Source organism: Puma concolor, chromosome B4 (genome assembly GCF_028749965.1).
Source record: "Puma concolor isolate L17-30 chromosome B4, mPumCon1.1.hap2, whole genome shotgun sequence".
Taxonomy (NCBI): domain Eukaryota; kingdom Metazoa; phylum Chordata; class Mammalia; order Carnivora; family Felidae; genus Puma; species Puma concolor.
This window is the reverse complement of record NC_141673.1, coordinates 140,479,823-140,496,266: the sequence shown is the minus strand read 5'-3', so window position 1 is coordinate 140,496,266 and position 16,444 is coordinate 140,479,823. Positions and strand designations below refer to the sequence as shown.

General features: G+C 60.8%; 1 protein-coding gene across 3 annotated transcripts in view; it reads left to right on the top strand.

Annotated features, from left to right (window-relative positions):
* PFKP (phosphofructokinase, platelet) overlaps nucleotides 1-15,632 on the top strand; it is a 52,301-nt gene extending 36,669 nt beyond the window's left edge. For 2 of the 3 annotated variants that reach the window (XM_086715057.1, XM_086715058.1), the window contains 9 exons: nucleotides 634-704; nucleotides 2,357-2,444; nucleotides 3,007-3,159; nucleotides 8,949-9,113; nucleotides 9,184-9,245; nucleotides 10,046-10,157; nucleotides 11,270-11,369; nucleotides 14,866-14,968; nucleotides 15,228-15,632. In XM_086715057.1, coding sequence (XP_086571183.1) covers nucleotides 634-704; nucleotides 2,357-2,444; nucleotides 3,007-3,159; nucleotides 8,949-9,113; nucleotides 9,184-9,245; nucleotides 10,046-10,157; nucleotides 11,270-11,369; nucleotides 14,866-14,968; nucleotides 15,228-15,375 — 1,002 coding nt within the window. In that variant the 3' untranslated portion in view covers nucleotides 15,376-15,632. Of the gene's footprint in view, nucleotides 1-633; nucleotides 705-2,356; nucleotides 2,445-3,006; nucleotides 3,160-3,710; nucleotides 3,714-6,685; nucleotides 6,836-8,948; nucleotides 9,114-9,183; nucleotides 9,246-10,045; nucleotides 10,158-11,269; nucleotides 11,370-14,865; nucleotides 14,969-15,227 lie in introns of all 3 variants that reach the window. The other variant, XM_086715059.1, reaches the window with a different exon arrangement.
* Nucleotides 15,633-16,444: the final 812 nt, after the last annotated feature.

The following is a 16,444-nucleotide window of genomic DNA, read 5'->3' as shown; positions in this document are numbered from 1 at the left end:
GTTGTCCCGTCTGGCAGGGGTGGAGTGGGCGAGCCGTCTGCAGCACCGGCTGCGTTTTGAAGGCAGGGCCAATGGGCTTCACCCCCGGAATGGACACAGGCATGAGAGAAGGAAGCCAGAATGACTCCATTTGCGGCCCGAGTGGCAAGCGGTTTCGTGGGAGGCGTGTCTACCGGACGCCCTGGGGGAGGCGTCCAGGGAGCAGACGGCTGTGTGCTGGGGTCTTTGAGGACGTGGGCGTGACGGGCTCCCCTCTGAGGGAGGGAGGGGAGAGCTGGCCAGGGAGGCCGTGCCCGGCGGGCCTCAGCTGGGTTCCTTAGATGCCTCTCAGTTTTCAGTTAAAGAAGTTACATCAGTTTAGAAAATTGCTCCTTAATTCCCGTGGGTAGAGTGTGGCCCGCGGAGTGTGGCTCTGGAGCCCGCGGCGGGAGGGCGGGGCCCTGGCGGCCTGGGTTCCAGGTTCACCCCAGGACCCACGTGACCTGCTCGGTGTCGCGACGGGAGCGGCTTCTGAGGGGGTGCGCGGGCCCTTCGGGACGAGCGGCCCGCTGGAGGCTCCAGGCCTGGGAGCCGGCCTCAGAGCTACCCCGTCCTCTGTCCCTTCTGCTGTCTGACTCTGTGTTTGCGCATCAGATAAAGGAGATCGGCTGGGCGGATGTCGGAGGCTGGACCGGCCAAGGAGGCTCCATTCTTGGGACCAAACGGTAACTTCTCCGTCTGGACTCTGACCTGCTCTTTGGGAGGAGGAAGCTCACGTTCTGCCAGAGCAGCTGGTGCAGAAGCTGCTGCTTTGGGGTTTTTTTTTTTCCTTTTTTTAAAATTTACTTATTTGTTTTGAGAGAGAGGGTGAGAGAGCGTGAGCGGGGGAGGGGCAGAGGGAGAGAGAGAGAGAATCCCAAGCGGAATCCGCGCTCGGACGGGGCTCGATCCCACGACCCTGGGATCACGACCTGAGCTGAGATCGAGAGTCAGACGCTCGGCCGACACCCCAGAAGCTGCTGCTCTGCCCTTGCTGTGAAGGAATCCATGCCCCAGCCCACCCCACGAGGGACCCGGGTCACGTTTTGGGGGGCCCACGGCTGGGCCCCGGACCAGAGCCGAGGCAGATGACTTGGGAGCGGTCTTGCCTCCAGTGAGCCTCCCCAGCGTGGCAGGCGCCCACGTGCCCAGCCGCTCGCGAGCTCACTGCTCCTCCGCAGCGGCTTGCTGGCCGTCGAGCCATCTGGGCGGCAAAGTTCTGTTCGGAGGTGGGCGCCTGCCCCCCCCCCCCCCCCCCCGGGCCCCTCCCGAGCTCCTGCGACACCCACTTGTGTCTGCTTCTCCAGCGCCAGCCCTGGCTCTGGGCTGAGCTCACTGTAGACACGGGGCGGCCTTGTCGCTGACATCATGAGGGTTTGCCCTGAGGGTCCCCGTAAGCGGCCCGGAAGGGTGAACGTTGTGCGAAGCCGGCACAGAGGGAAGAGGGGGGCGGGGGGTGGCCGGCGGCGCTTTGTCTGGTTCCATGTGTGGGCCGTGGGGCTCGAACCAGGAGGTAGGACCGGAGAAGACCAGCAGGTGTGGATGCGTGTGGACGTGAGCTGAGATCAGGTTGGGCGAGCTGTGTGCACCAGACTCGGAAACAGGAAGCTTCCGTTCAGACAATTGCCGTGAACGCTCACGAGCTTTTGGGGCGCGTTGTTTTTTTCTGATGAGGCACTGGGGTTCTTTTGAGGCCCAACTACTGGACGATGAGCGTTTCTTTCCCTTTTTTTTTCCCTTTTTAAAAAAAAATTTTTTTTAACATTTATTTATTTTTGAGACAGAGAGAGAGCATGAACGGCGGGGGAGGGTCAGAGACAGGGAGACACAGAATCCGAAACAGGCTCCAGGCTCTGAGCAGTCAGCACAGAGCCCGACGCGGGGCTCAAACTCCCGGACCGTGAGATCATGACCTGAGCCAAAGTCGGATGCTCAACCGACTGAGCCACCCAGGCGCCCCTTTAATGGTTATTTTTGAGACAGAGAGACAGAGACAGAGAGAGAGACAGAGACAGAGAGTGACCAGGGGAGGGGCAGAGAGAGAGGGAGATGCGGCATCTGAAGCAGCTCCAGGCTCCGAGCTGTCAGCACAGAGCCCGACGCGGGGCTTAAACTCACGGACCGCGAGATCACGACCTGAGCCGAAGTCGGATGCCCAACCGACTGAGCCACCCAGGCGCCTCTCCTCCTTTTTCAAACAACGCTCCCGGGAGACTTGATTTCCCGGCTCTGCCGTCCAGCTGCGGGGCCCGGCCCGGGGAGCGGGGTGGGGGTGCCGGTGGGGTCCGTCCGCTGCGCGAGGTCCGTCTGGCCTCACGTGTGACTGCACTGTTTGTAGGACGCTGCCCGGGAAGTCCCTGGAGGCGATCGCCGAGCAGATGCGGACCCACAGCATCAACGCGCTGTTGATCATTGGTGGATTTGAGGTACGTCCTTGTCTCTGTGCACCTGCAGGGCCGTCGGTTGGGGGGGAGGCTTGCGGCAAGCACAGGGCGGGGTAGGGGGTGGTCCCCCGGGCCCAGCTGCCACTGGGTAGTCGTGCTGCCGTGGGACGCTTCCCCGGCTCCCACGGAGCAGCTGGATCGGGGAGCCAAAGCTGGGCCCCCCACGGGGATGCACCTTGTCGGTGAGCCTCACACATCTGCAGTCTGCAGAAATGACGGCGTCTCTCGAATCCGAGGCCTGATGGCCGTCAGGGAGCAGGGCAGTCATGTGGCCGCGTCATTTCTGATCGCGCGTCGGACCGCAGACCTTCACGTCTCTTTCGTTCGACCGATAAGCTTTCCGTTTGCCTTAAAGAAAACGTGAGGGCCTCAAGTAATGAGACCCTTGCGAACAGGAGACTCGTGTCTCTTCTGCGTGACGCTGACCTCTGGGCTCCTTTGCGCTCACACAATTGCTGGTCCCCGGTGACGCGAACGCCCTCTGGTGTTTTTTAACGGCCCCTCTGCTCCCCTCCCTCCTTCCCCACAACCGCACGCCTGACAGGCCTACCTGGGACTGCTGGAACTGTCGGCTGCCCGGGAGAAGTACGAGGACCTCTGGGTCCCCATGGTCATGGTCCCCGCCACGGTGTCCAACAACGTGCCGGGCTCCGATTTCAGCATCGGTGCGGACACCGCCCTGAACACCATCACCGACGTAAGTCTGCGTGGCCAGCAAAGCGGGTGCCGCGGACGCTGAGCGGGAGGGCGCCTCCTGGCCCGCTTTTATCTGCCAGCGCACTAGAGACGGAAAGCAGACCCGGGTTTGTTTCCAGAACAGCAGTATTTTGTTTTCTTTTTGTTTTGAAGTCTGGCAGTCTCTAATCCAGCGCCCCTCTTCCTGTGCCTCGGCCAGGACGACGTGTCCCTGCTGGGCGCACTGACGGGGAGCGTGCGGCACTCAAGTCGTGGTGGGTTTCGTGATTTGGATGATCGCGGCCGTTCGTTTTTCTGACCGGGCCAAATTTACTTCAGTCCCGGACCGTAACTTAGTATGACGGATCCTGGGTCCGGTGGCCCCTGCGTGGATGTTTGGGGACGGATCCCGAGCTCCGTTTTGTGTCACTTTTTTCACCCACCTGAATCCGCGGGTATATCCGTCCTGCTTCTGGCTATCGCCGTGAGCATCATTCTCCCCCGTTGTACCCTGGCCACGTTCGGTCGCATCCAAAAACAACACGGATAGTACGTTAGTTTATCTGCCAAAAGGCAGTAACACAACAGAAACACGCCCGTGTTACCGTGTGTGAAAACCACACTTGGGAAATGGCGTGGGAGCTTAAAGCGCAGCGACCGACAGAATACGTTTCTAATTTTTCATCTGGCGTCTAAGATTTTTCAGCAAATTCACGACTCTTTATTTTCCTCGTGAGACACCCGTCCCATGAATGTTTTCCTAGCATTTTTTTTTTTTTTCTTAAACCCACGGCGTCGAAAATTTGTTTCTAGTGCTGGTAAATAAAAGAAACGCTTTTAAAATTTCACATGGTAAGTAACGCTTAGAACTTCATTTCTGCTTTTCTTTCCTGAGCTTCTTAAACCCTGTGTGCTTTCTTTACTAAAAAGCCCCACCCGTGTGTCCGGTGTCCCCTCGCTGGAGCGCCCCGCTGGGCCGTCACCCAGGCCACCCTGCTTTTGCCGCTGTGACCCGATTCAGCCCCTGATCAGGCTTCACCTGTGCACTGAAGGGCCGCTGGCCGTGACCTTCGTCGCTGTCTTCCTGCTCTTTCCCTGCCCTGGCTGGAGGTTGCGCCTGCTTACGCTCTGTGGAAGCAGCTGGGAGCTCGTGTTTCCTAACAGTCACCTGACTGGAGCCCCTCTTCGGGGTGGGTGGGGTGGGGGTTCCGGAGGTTGTCACCTGCACGTCTGGGCCCCGGGTGGGGTGTATCTCCCCGTGACATTTGATGTGCGCTTCGAGGCATGAAATCTCTCACTCATCCGTCCAGGCTCCCTCTGCTACGAGAAACTGCTTACGGCCTAGAGAGATTTGATACTCGTGTGTTGCTGACAATCCGAAAACCGGAATAGGCCGGGGGACCCCAGGTTACCCGCTTGCTTCCCTGGGATGCGGAAGTTTGGCGTATGCCTGTTTGGAGCTGATCTTTCGCGGAGTCTCTCAAAGCCAGTTAACCGGTGACAAAGGCACTGGCTCGCGGTCGGGGCCGCAGCGGGCGAGCCCGTGTGCGTCTTGCTCCAGATCCGCAGGCGGCTTTGGTGGCACCACGGCGCCGGGGCTGGCTTGTGACGGGTGGTGAGCCGGGCGCTCGGGGTGACGCCCGCTCCCGCCCCGCTCGCCGTGTCCTGGAGGTGTAGGGACTCCGTCTGGAGTGCACGCGTCGCTTGGTTTCTTGCCGGTTGTGGTCGTGAGAGCCAGAAGGAAGTGGTGTGGTCTGGGGGAGGTCTGGGTTTGGGCCAGAAGCCCGCTGAGGGGCCGACGTGACGAGTCACAGGCGTCCCACATCCCTCCTGACCCGCCTCGGGGGATCCGGGACCAGAGTGGGCTCCGTGTGGGCCCGTCCCCCGCACTCAGGACACCTCTTTCCCGGACGGGCCACCCGCGGGCCTGAAGCCTCGTGTCCAGATGCCCCGGGGGCATCTCCAGCGCCAGCCCCCCCTTTTGTTGAGATTCTGCCCCCAGGGGATGTCGGCAGTGCCCAGGGATGGGTCTGGCCATCCAGCCGCCGCGGGGGTCCCAGAGGCGATCTTGCTGTGACGGTACTGTCCTTCGGCTGTTTCGTCTTTGTCCCGACAGATCTCTGTGTGTCATGCGTCACAGCACCCCGTCCGAGCAGGGGTTTGAACGCTGTTCCTACGTGGGCAGAGCCACAGCTGAGGGCGGCTGAGCCCCGTGTGGCCGCGGACGCCGAGAAGGCGGCTGCAGTGTTATTCGCCCCCAGAACGTCTTGCCTTTTCTCCGAGCGCCCGGGTTGGGTTGGCGGTGCTGTGCTGTGAGACGCGCCCAGAGCGGACGTCCGTGTCCCTGCCCCCGGGGCCTCGGGCGGGACGTCTGTCCCCAGAGTTGCGCGCTCGCTTTCCCCGCTGGCCCGTCCCCCGTCCCCGCTGGAGGGTCCCCCTCCTTTTCTCGGGACGTGAGGGAAAAAGGAGCAACAGGAACCAGAACGTGGAAGGTGCTTCTGGTTACGGACACCCCACTTATTGCTGCTGAGAGCCCTCCTGGCCTCAGGGGCTGCCCCCCGTGACTCCCCGTGAACCCCCTGCCGGTGCCCCGTGCGACTTACGTGGTCTGAGGTGGACTGGGGCCGCTCCCCGAACTAACCTGCCACGGGCCCACCATCCACGTGTCCTCGGGCCACAGCCGCCCTAGAACCCTATGTGTTCAGGGGAGACACAAGGCAGCAGAGAGCACACGCCTTTCCAGGAGGCGTGGGTCCCCCTCCGCCGCCCTCAGACGTGCACGTCCCTGTAGCAGGTGCACAGGGGCCTTGCAGGCGGGACGAGGAAAGACCGTCCGGGGGTCCGTTCGCCCGCGGGTGGCCTGCCAGAGTGTCCAGCTGCTCAGCGAGCCCGGGGGCCTCGGGGACGGTGGACGGTGGGCCCGCGGCCGCTCACGAACATTCCGGTTAACACACTGCAAGCAGAGACCGCAAGCGCCTGCCCCCTGCTTGAGAACAGCTCCCTTTTGTGACATCAGATGCAAACGTTTTCACCTTGCGGTTCCAGAGCAGCGCTGGGGCTCCCCGCCCCTGTGACAAGGGCCCGGGGACCAGCAGAGGTGCGCCCAAGCCCTCCGGCCACCTTCGGGGCAGGGGCGGCCCGCTCCAGTGACCTGGGTCATCGTGGAGGCCTCGCTGGCGGGGCCCTGCACCACCACCCGCTGCACAAAGCTGCCAGGCCGGCCCTGAATTAAGCCCCCCCAATCGGCCTCCCTCGCCTCCTCCGAGACGCCAAGAAGGGACCGACTGGCTGTTTGTCCTCCACTGACACGCCGGCCCCTGCTTTGCTGCCACCTGCCTGCGTCCCCTCCTCCGGGAGGCCCCCCACCCTACGCCCCACACCCCGTGGGTGTCCCCGCTCCCACATCTCACCCCACTGAGGCCCCCGAGCTGCCGCACCCTGGCCCGTGAGGACATCCCCCCTGGCCCACGACGACGCGGCCCCGCCCGGTGGCGTCAGGGAGGTGCCGGGGACGCCCCGCTGACTGCCCGCCCCACGGCTTCAGGCAGTTCGAGGGCTCGGTCCTATTGGCCCAGGCACGTGACAGCCACCAGGAGTTTTGCGTCCCCATTTGCATCGTGCCGGCCACCATTAGCAACAACGTCCCAGGCTCAGACATCTCCATGGGTTCTGACACTGGCCTCAATGTAGTGGTAGAGGTAAGAGGGCCCTGTCGCCCCTCCGGCGACACTGCTGGTCAGGCCGGACTCTAGGGACTTCCTCTTCCTGCCCGGACACGCGAGGCAAGGGGAGGAACCCCCCCAGGCCTGCAGGAGTAACGAGCCACAGTTCCCGTTACTTCCCGCCGGCCGGAGTTCACGTCACACCTTCCACGGCTGCGTGACCCTCCCTGTGGTGGGGAGGGCTGATCTTCATCGGCTAAACAGGGAGCCTCTTCCCGTGTCCTGGGTGGGGTCTGCACCCCTAGCCCCCGGAGGCCCTGCTGTTGCGCGGGCTTGTGCTCGCGCTCAGGACGACAGCCGGCCCGGACGTGGTGTCCGGGGAGGGCCTGGCGGGAGTCGGGGGGGCACGCCACGGGGGTCAGGGGACTGCGAGGGTGAGCGCTCTGGGGGCAGCGGGGCACGGCCACGGCGTGGAACCACCCGCCCGTGGTTGTGCAGTGGGGGGCGCTGCTCCCAGGGAGGATGTCCCGTGCTGGAGGGTCCGGTGGGCTCTGCACTGGCCCCGTGTGGTCCGTGCTCACCGAGGACTTGTTGCCCATCGGCGGGCTGCTGTGGGGCGGTGGCCCAGGGTCGGCCGCGTCCTTGACGTTCATGTGGCCCGGGCTCCCACGCTTGCCACACACAGCCCCCTGTCTGCCGGAGGCCCTGGGCACACGGCAGCTTGGGTCCCGGCTGGCAGTTTGAAGCTGGATCACGGTGAGGGGACAGGGGCGGCTGTCTCCGGGCCTCCGTCCCCAATGCGCTGTGCCGCAGCCTTTAGCTCGTGACATGTGCACCGTAGTGTCATGCTCGTTTGCTCACCGAATTTGCTGCCGGGAGGGGAGCTCGTTCTGTTTCTGAGTAGGGCCACGGCCCCCGAGAGGCTCGTTCCCAGGCTGGCGGCTCCCACCCGTGACCTGCTTGGAGTTCTGTTTCTCCGCGGGTACGGTAGGCCCTCGGGCAGGCCAGGAAGCGGCCACCGGCCACGGAGCGCGGCAAGGCTCCAGGGGTCCGGCCTCTGGTGCTCAAGTGGCTCCGCCAGGGGTCTGTGCTGGGTGGGACCCACCACGCCCCTGCCCCGCCCAGTCTGGTTCCCCCAAGCCCCGCTCAGCAGACACCTTGTCCTGAGGGCTAGCTCTTGGGCCCGGCAGGACCACGTCCTCACACCCAGGTCCACGGGCCCTTTTCCGTCTTCACTGTGCTCTCAGCTCCACCTTGTTTCCGCGTGATGTGTGGTCTTGAAGCCCCGGTGAGGCGAAATGTTAGCCAGTGGGACCAGCCCAGGGATCGCACTGGGAGAATCTTCCGGCTGCCCCTGCGGGGCGCCCACGGTTGGGAGGGGACGTTCCCACTGTGAGCAGGCCAGGGGGCGTATCAGCACCCCTGGATTCCTCCTGCTCCCCACAAAAGGCAGAGCGACCCTGCGTGTACCACCAGCCCGGCACAGGGCTGCTGTCCATGCTGGTTTAGGAACCCGGGAGGGGGCGGCTGGCTGAAATAGCCGGGTCAGGACCCGGTGACGCTGGGGGCTCCTGTCCTCCAGACTCCACACCCTGGGAGCAGGGCCGGCCTGGGGATCCCGGAGAGGGGCTCTGACCCGTACTCAAAGGTGCTGTTTTGGGGCCCGGCAAGGCTAGCGCTGGATCAGAGCGGTTGTCCTGGGTGGGCCCGGTGAGCGGCGCTGTGGCCCCCCGAGCGTGCGTGGTGGTCCGGACTGGTGGGGTAGTGGGAAGGCAGTGGACAGGGGTCCCTGAACCAGTGTCTGGAGGAGGGCCCGTGGGAGACCTGTAGGCCGAGGGTCTGGAAGGGTTCTCAGGACCTTGGTCCGGGAGCTGCTATCTGGCCCAGAACACAGGTGCCCTTGCACGACGTGCCGTTCACAGACAGAGTGACGATGCCCAAAACCCAAATGTCACGGGGAGCTTTTCGGAAAAAACCAACCGAACAAATTCCCACTGAGCCCATCAGATGTCAGGGTGCCCACGTCCCGTGGGGCCACGTGGGCAGCGGGGGTGAGCCGGTCCCAGGCGCCCCCTCCCCCCCTCCCCGCGGTGGGCAGCGGCAGGGCCCGGGGGTGGGTGGGATGACCCGTGTCCTCCTCTGTGGCCAGACGTGTGACCGCATCAAGCAGTCGGCCAGCGGGACCAAGCGCCGCGTGTTCATCATCGAGACCATGGGGGGCTACTGCGGCTACCTGGCCAACATGGGGGGGCTCGCCGCCGGAGCCGACGCCGCCTACATCTTCGAAGAGCCCTTCGACATCCGCGATCTGCAGGTGCGTCCGTGCCACGGGGCCGCCGCGGGCGACAGGGAGGGCGCCTGACGAACAGAACACTCTTCCCTAGGCCAACGTGGAGCACCTGACCGAGAAAATGAAGACCACCATCCAGAGGGGACTCGTGCTCAGGTACGGACGCCCCCTCCTCGCCCCCGCGCCCCCCCCCCCCACCCCAGCCCCGGCTTCTCAGAACCATCCGGGTTCACGGTCTGAGCGCGCAGGGGCAGCAGTCCGGTCTCTGCCCCGGTCCCGAAGAAACGCGGTAGTAATTGCGCGTTGCGTTAAAAATTGCGTGCGCTTAAGTCACTGAAGGGCACGTTTTAAAAATTCACTTTTGCTTTGTAGTTAGCTTTGTTTTTGTTACCATCTCACCAAGTCAAGTATGTGCTTAAGTCCCTGGCATCTGCAGGGAAGGGCGCGTGGGGTGCAACGGAACCGGCTGCCCGGCCACACCCTGAGCGCTGACCCACCCGCTGCCGTGTTCTGAGCCCCCCTCCCCCACCCCCGTGCTCTGAACACCCCGCACGGTCACCGCCCCCCCCCCCCCCCCGGCTGCTGAACACCCCCTCCCCCACCCGCAAGCTCGAAACACCCCCCCTCACTCCACCCCCCCCGCCGAACACCCCCCTCACCCCACACCCACCCCGCCACTAAGCACCCCCACCCGCGTGCTCTGAACACCCCCTACCCTCACCCCACCTGCCCCCCCCCGCCGCTGAGCACCCCCTCCCCCACCCGCATGCTCTGAACACCCCCCACCCTCACCCCACCCCCCTCCCCCACCCGCATGCTCTGAACACTCCCCCACCCTCACCTCACCCCACCCCCCTGCCCCCCACCCGCGTGCTCTGAACACCCCGCACCCTCACCCCACCCCCCACCCCCTCCCGCCCTCCCGCTGAGTAGCCCCTCCCCCCACACCCTTGCAGGAACGAGAGCTGCAGCGAGCACTACACCACGGACTTCATCTACCACCTCTACTCCGAGGAGGGCAAGGGCGTGTTCGACTGCAGGAAGAACGTGCTGGGCCACATGCAGCAGGTGGGGCCGGGACACACAGGCGACCCGTGGCCGCCGCCCCGGAGGCTCTGTACGGGGAGGCCTTGTTTGAATCGCGGTGGGGAATGTGTGCTCGGAAGGTGGTTTTAATCCCGTTGGCGCTTCCTTCCCTAAGCGATGTTCTGTTGGAAAGCTGTACTAAACACCATCAGCTTTAGGAATTCTGTTGTGTACGGGGGGAAGGGCGCTGTAGGGAAAGCTCTCAACTTTCCTACAGTCAAGTGCTTCCCGCAACACCGGGCCTTCCTATTTATGGATCAACCGATCCTTGAGGTTTGCACAAGTCAGAACGATCTGCAAGGAGTCTTGGGGTGGCTCTGATTTGCAGGCGTGCCCCAGAGGTCAAAGCTGGAGGCGGGTGTGGACCAAGGGCGGCATTCCTGTCCTGGCCCTGACACCCCCCACCCCCCCAAACCCCCACCGGTATCTTAGGGTTTTTTTTTTTTAATTTTTTTTTTTAATGTTTATTTTTGAGACAGACAGAGTGTGAGTGGGGGAGGGGCAGAGAGAGAGGGAGACACAGAATCCGAAGCAGGCTCCAGGCTCTGAGCCGTCAGCACAGAGCCCGACGTGGGGCTTGAACTCACGGACCGCGAGATCGTGACCTGAGCCGAAGTCGGACGCTTAAGGGACTGAGCCCCCCGGGCGCCCCTCTTAGGGGTTTTAACTTCGGGTCGACTCATTCCTCCAAAGGGCCCGTCACCGTCCTGAACTTCTGTGGCGACCTGGTGCCCATCTGTGTATTTTCGTGGACGCTACTGGCCCACAGAGGGGATCACATTCTTAAAGGAAACCGTGACCCGCTCCCCATCCCCAAATACGATTAAGGAATCCTGAAAGAAGATTCTAATAAGGAAGCCCGGGTTGCGCAGCCCAGGCCGGGGTGGGGCGAGTCCTGGGGTGCCGCCTCACAGGCTGGGCTCCGGCTACAGGCCCCGACTACGCACAAGGAGATAAAAACTTGCAAAAGCAAAACAGAAACCCCCAGAACTGCTGCTTACACAGTCTCCTGAAAACACGATGTCCGTTTTGCTCAATACTCGCGGCTCTCACGGCGGTTTTAAAATGAGGTTTCCTGTGACTCTGACCGACAGGGTGGAGCGCCTTCACCGTTTGACAGAAACTTTGGAACCAAGATCTCCGCCAGAGCCATGCAGTGGATCAGCACAAAGCTAAAGGAGGCTCAGGGGAAAGGTACCGAGTGCCGGCGGGAGGGCGGAACCCCGCGCGGGGGAGGGGGGCGCCTCTCCTGCTTTGGTTCGTCCCGCCTCGAGCCGCGTGCGACACTCCCCGCTAGCCATCTGGCCTCGGGGTTGTGACCAGGGGTGTCCGAATCCATGCGGTCCCCTGCCGGGGAGTGGCGGAGACGCTCAAGTGGCCGCGTGGCGTCCCTCCGCCACAGCCACGGAGAGCCGCGCACACGCTGGGCTGCGGTGGCAGGCCCCAGCACCTGACCCTCCCTTGTGCCTCCGACACTGATCTGGCTTGTACTGTGCTGAGACTTGGATTCACTCGTGACCGTTCTTTTCGGCGAAAACCAGGAACTGGCAGGTGCCTGGGCCGTTTGCGCCTTCAAAGCCCGAGTGTGTCCTTCCCGCACGGTCCACTCCCTCCCACCAGGGGGAGGCCTCAGGATCGCAGAACCATTCTTTCCTGGAGTCCCGCCACCTGGCATGAAACCTTCAAAGGCTCTCGTAGTTTAGCGCATATAAGCCCACAGCGTGCGTGGCCCTCTGATGTCGCGTTAGGGTTTGCAGATTTGCCGCGTGGGTGTGCGCGTGTCTGGGGTTCCGGCGCTGGAACCCTGCCCCTGCCCCCGGGGCCCGCTGGCTTGCATGGTCCGGCAGGGGAGACGTGCTCACCAGCCACAGGCTCACCCTCGCGGTGTGCGATTTCCCCGTCACTTTTGGACGACCGGTGTGATGTGGGTGCGAGGCAGCTTTGCTGTGGCGTTGAGGCGACCTTCCAAAGCGATGAAGGAAATGCCAGGTTCCCTCATGTTTACCTCAAGGTCTTGCTGTTCCGTGGGGTCTTTCAGTACTCTCGTCTCTTAACGAAGTCCTCCGAATCTTTATGCAGCCAGTATACTTTTTCCTTTACGATTTGAGCTTTTTTTTCTAAAGCATCCTTCTATGTCAATGTGTTTGATCCGCTGGAGTTGATAGGAAGCATCAGGTCTGAGTTCATTTTCATGTGGAGAGTCACGTGGGGGCCATGTGCGAAGTGTCTAGTCTCCATCACAGACCAGCTATGTGCAAACTTACCGGGACCATCCGTGGGCTACTGGAGTCACCGTGGGGCACTGGGTTACTGACCCCTGCAGCGTTCAGGTTTATGAACAATTACGGATAAGCCGGTCCTCCTTCCACTTTCCAGCCATTCGTGGCCTCGTGAGCTGGCACAGAAATAGAAGCCGATTGTTAGCGCCCACCAAAACCCGTGTGGGGTTTTTTGAGAGAATTACATGTAATCAAGAATTTGCAGGTAGACTTGACATTAAAAAAAATTTTTTTAACGTTTATTTTTGACGCAGAGCATGAACGGGGGAGGGTCAGAGAGAGAGACACAAAATCCGAAGCAGGTCCCAGGCTCTGAGCTGTCAGCACAGAGCCCGACGTGGGGCTCAACCTCATGAGCCGTGAGATCATGACCTGGGCCACAGACGCCCAACCGACGGAGCCCCCCAGGCACCCCTTATCTCTTATTAAAGCATAAAGATCTTACATATCTTCTAAGTTTACTCCTAACTTCTTGATATTTAAAAAAAATGTAAGGTTTTTTTTTTGTTTTGTTTTTTACGAATTGCTGACATATAGAAATACAGTTGTTGTAAACGGAGCATATGATCAGTAATGTTTTACACACTCTTAGATCGTGGATCTGTCTTTCACATCCATGGACATCTTTCCGTGTGCATACAACCTTACACTCGCGGGTGTGCGTTTTACTCCAGAGAACTCTGAAGAGCTGCTCTGATGGCGGGATTCCTGCCGAGGCCTCGGCCCCAGCCCCAGTGAGAACAGGGGACACTGTCAGTGCTCCTTGACGAAGCATCACTGTCCTCTGAGGTCTCTCTGCAGTTAGCGTTTGCTGTTGGTCTTTGGTAAACTTCCGATACTTGAGGCTACTGGTGTTCACTACGTGTTCGTTTGGTCACAAAAGGATACTTTGCCTTTTTCGTATCTTATGAAACCATCTCGTAAGCCAAAATGGTATAAAGTGAAGAAACGATTCATTTATGCCAGAAAATTCCTGAGCATCCCTAGACCCCCCCCCACACCCCCCCCCCCCCCCCGGCCACTTAGGACACACACGCTGCTAAGGGTGCACGAAAGAAATTGAGGTGAAGCCCAGAGGCCACACAGCTCAAGGCTCGCATGGCTGGTGTGCGGGTCTCGTGTGCGGGTCCCAGGGAAGGCGCCCGGTGGCACCAGTCTCACTGCCCCTGCCCACTCCCTGCAAAACAAAGCTCAATGCTCTTTGAACTTTTTGTCATGTTTTTTGTAAAAGAAAAAATGTTTGGTTTTTAGTTAACGGAAACAGGTACCAACGTGGTCTTTCATAAAAGCAGGGTAGCTGCACACACTTTTGTGTAGACCGAGGTGGTCGCGTGCCTTTTCTGCACCTGGTTTCCTGCTCCCTGGCCCCGCACAGGCCGGTGTGCAATATCCTGTGATGGCCTTTCCCTCCGGTGATTTACCGCTGTCCTGTCCCCGGCAGGTGCGGGGTGCCAGCCTGCTCTGTCGTAGGAGGTCTAGGGGTGTGGGGGCTCCCTGCGGAAATCGGGGAGACGGGAGTTTTGCCCTGCTTTCTGGAGGGCTGAGACCCCGCCCCCTCAAGCCTCCTGCTTCCTTCATAGGGAGAGTGGAGCACGGTTTCCCTGACGTTTACAGAGCTGCTCCTGCTGTCTTTAATCTGTTCTGGAAGCTCTATTCTAGGAATTTTCGGGTGCCTGTGGCGCTCATAACCCCCTTTTCCTGCAGATGCTGGTTACTTGTGTCAGTGCCTGTCCTCACCCCGTTTTCCTGACCGGGGCTGACTAGATCTCTGCGTTTATTAGCAACGTCTAAGAACCAGTAATGCAAATGCATCCAGCCTGGTTTTGGTCTCAAAGAACCGCCTCGGGCTTTGGTTCTTTCCACGACCGTCGGTTTCGTACATTTCTTGCTTGGGGTCTTCTTTTCCCAGTTCCCTAAGGACGCTCATGCCCTTAACTTCCAGCTGCTCTCGTAGGTGCGCTCGTGAGCCTCCGCCTCCCGTCACATTTCACCGAGGCCGGCTCGTTCTGCAGTTGGCGCCAGTGTTCTGATTCCAGCATTTAGGGAGACACTCAGTCCCAACTCTTAGGGCGCTCCTTCCCGGGCTCTGCCTTCTGGGGGCGGATCACTTAGTGCAGGTAACGGCACCGCTCGGGTTGCGTGTGCGAGGAGGCCACGCCTCCACCCAGACACTTTCTCATCTCTGCCCTCCGCCCCTGGCACGGTCGTGTGCGGTGGTCCCCCAGGACTTGCCCCACCTCGTCAAAAGCCCTGGGAGAGATAGGGGGCCTTGCCTCTGCTCAGAGGTGGGGTGGGGTAGGGGCACCAGGCATCGGGTCTCTGCCCCACACCCCTCCCCTCCCCTCCTCCCTCGCTGCTCCTTCTGGCCTCAGCGTGACAGATCATTTGCTCTGACACCCCTTATTTTACAGGAAAAAGGTTTATGACCGATGATTGCATTTGCGTGCTGGGAATAAGCAAAAGAAACCTCCTTTTCCAACCTGTGGCACAACTGAAGAAGGAAACAGACTTCGAGTAAGTAAATAAAACAGCGCGTGTAAACCTCACTGCCCTTAGAAGCGTGAGCGACAGAGGGACGCCGCTGCTGGGGTCACGGTCAGTAACTCGTTATCGCAAGTGACTCGGAATTAACACGAGACGTAGAAGCGGCAGGATTTCTAGGAGCGTATAAAACGGTGTTGCGTACCTCGTGAAACTGCTCGATCGTCCACGCCTCCCTGGGCCGCCTCGGCTGGCGCGGGCAGTCCTCACGGCCGCTTCCTCCCGTCCGCAGGCACCGGATCCCCAAGGAGCAGTGGTGGCTGAAGCTGCGGCCGCTCATGAAGATCCTGGCCAAGTACAAGGCCAGCTACGAGGTGTCCGACCCCGGCCAGCTGGAGCACGTGCACCACCGAGGCCACGAGGAGCCTGCCGCCATCTAGACGCCGCCGGCCCGCACCGCCCGGCTGGCGCTGCTTCCGACTTCCCGTTTACCGCCCGTTTTTGTAACACTTAAGTTATTTATCGGCACTTTGCGTGAGTTCTGCTGACATTAACACCCGGTCACAGAGCCCCCGTCCTGTCTCCCTCTCCCCGTGGACCCCAAGGCTCCAGCACGACTTGTCTGCTGCGTCTCCTACTGTTTCCCGCTTTCAAACATGTGTATCCAGTAGAATTAAACGTTTGGCTAAAACTCCAACCATGGGACTCAATTGAGTTTTTTAGGTAGGCACTTAAATCCTCAGGATAAAGGTTTTGTTGGCAGTTTTACGGGCAGGTATTGACGGAGTGTTTTGACAGGGATCAGTGCACGTTCCGAGTCATCGCGGGCAACAGAGATGCCGCTTTGACACACGGTACACTTGCCAGGTGCGTGGAGGTGGCCCAAGTCCCAAAGTGACTCCACACGTGGAGTAAGTGATAGAAACTGGGAATGTGTCTTCAGAACGAGGTGAGCTCACACAGCGGACTTCATTCCCAGCCGCACACTGACGCCAAGGTTCTCCTACCGAAGAAGCAAGTCAGTGTCCGGTGGGACCCACGCTCGGGGCTGTGGGCAGTCACAGGCAGAGGGACGGGGACGGCCCTGCTTCCCTGAGGGCAGTAAGATGGTCACCTCACATCTGTGTTCAGTGAAAAGCATTCCTGCCTGTTCTGTCGTCTAGAGACGCGAAATGACCCGGGCTACAGACCCGAATGCAGGAAAGGCATCGTCCGGAGATCTGCTGAGGGGCGGAGGGCGGAGAGGCAGACGGGGACCAGCACCGAGCGCGCTTTCTGTCTGAAATATGCACAGTGAGCAACACGGGAGACGGTGGGAGAAGGGTAATGCTTACCAGGCCGCCCTGGGTATCACCCCTCTGTTCCAGACTTTTCCACGGGGCCTGGCTGTGACCACACTGGTTCACACATCAATGCACGTCGGATACCTCTGTTCACTTACTCATTTTTTAATAAGGGCCCCAGGAGCTCCTGTAGCAAACGGTCATTTAAAATAATGACTAAAGAAAG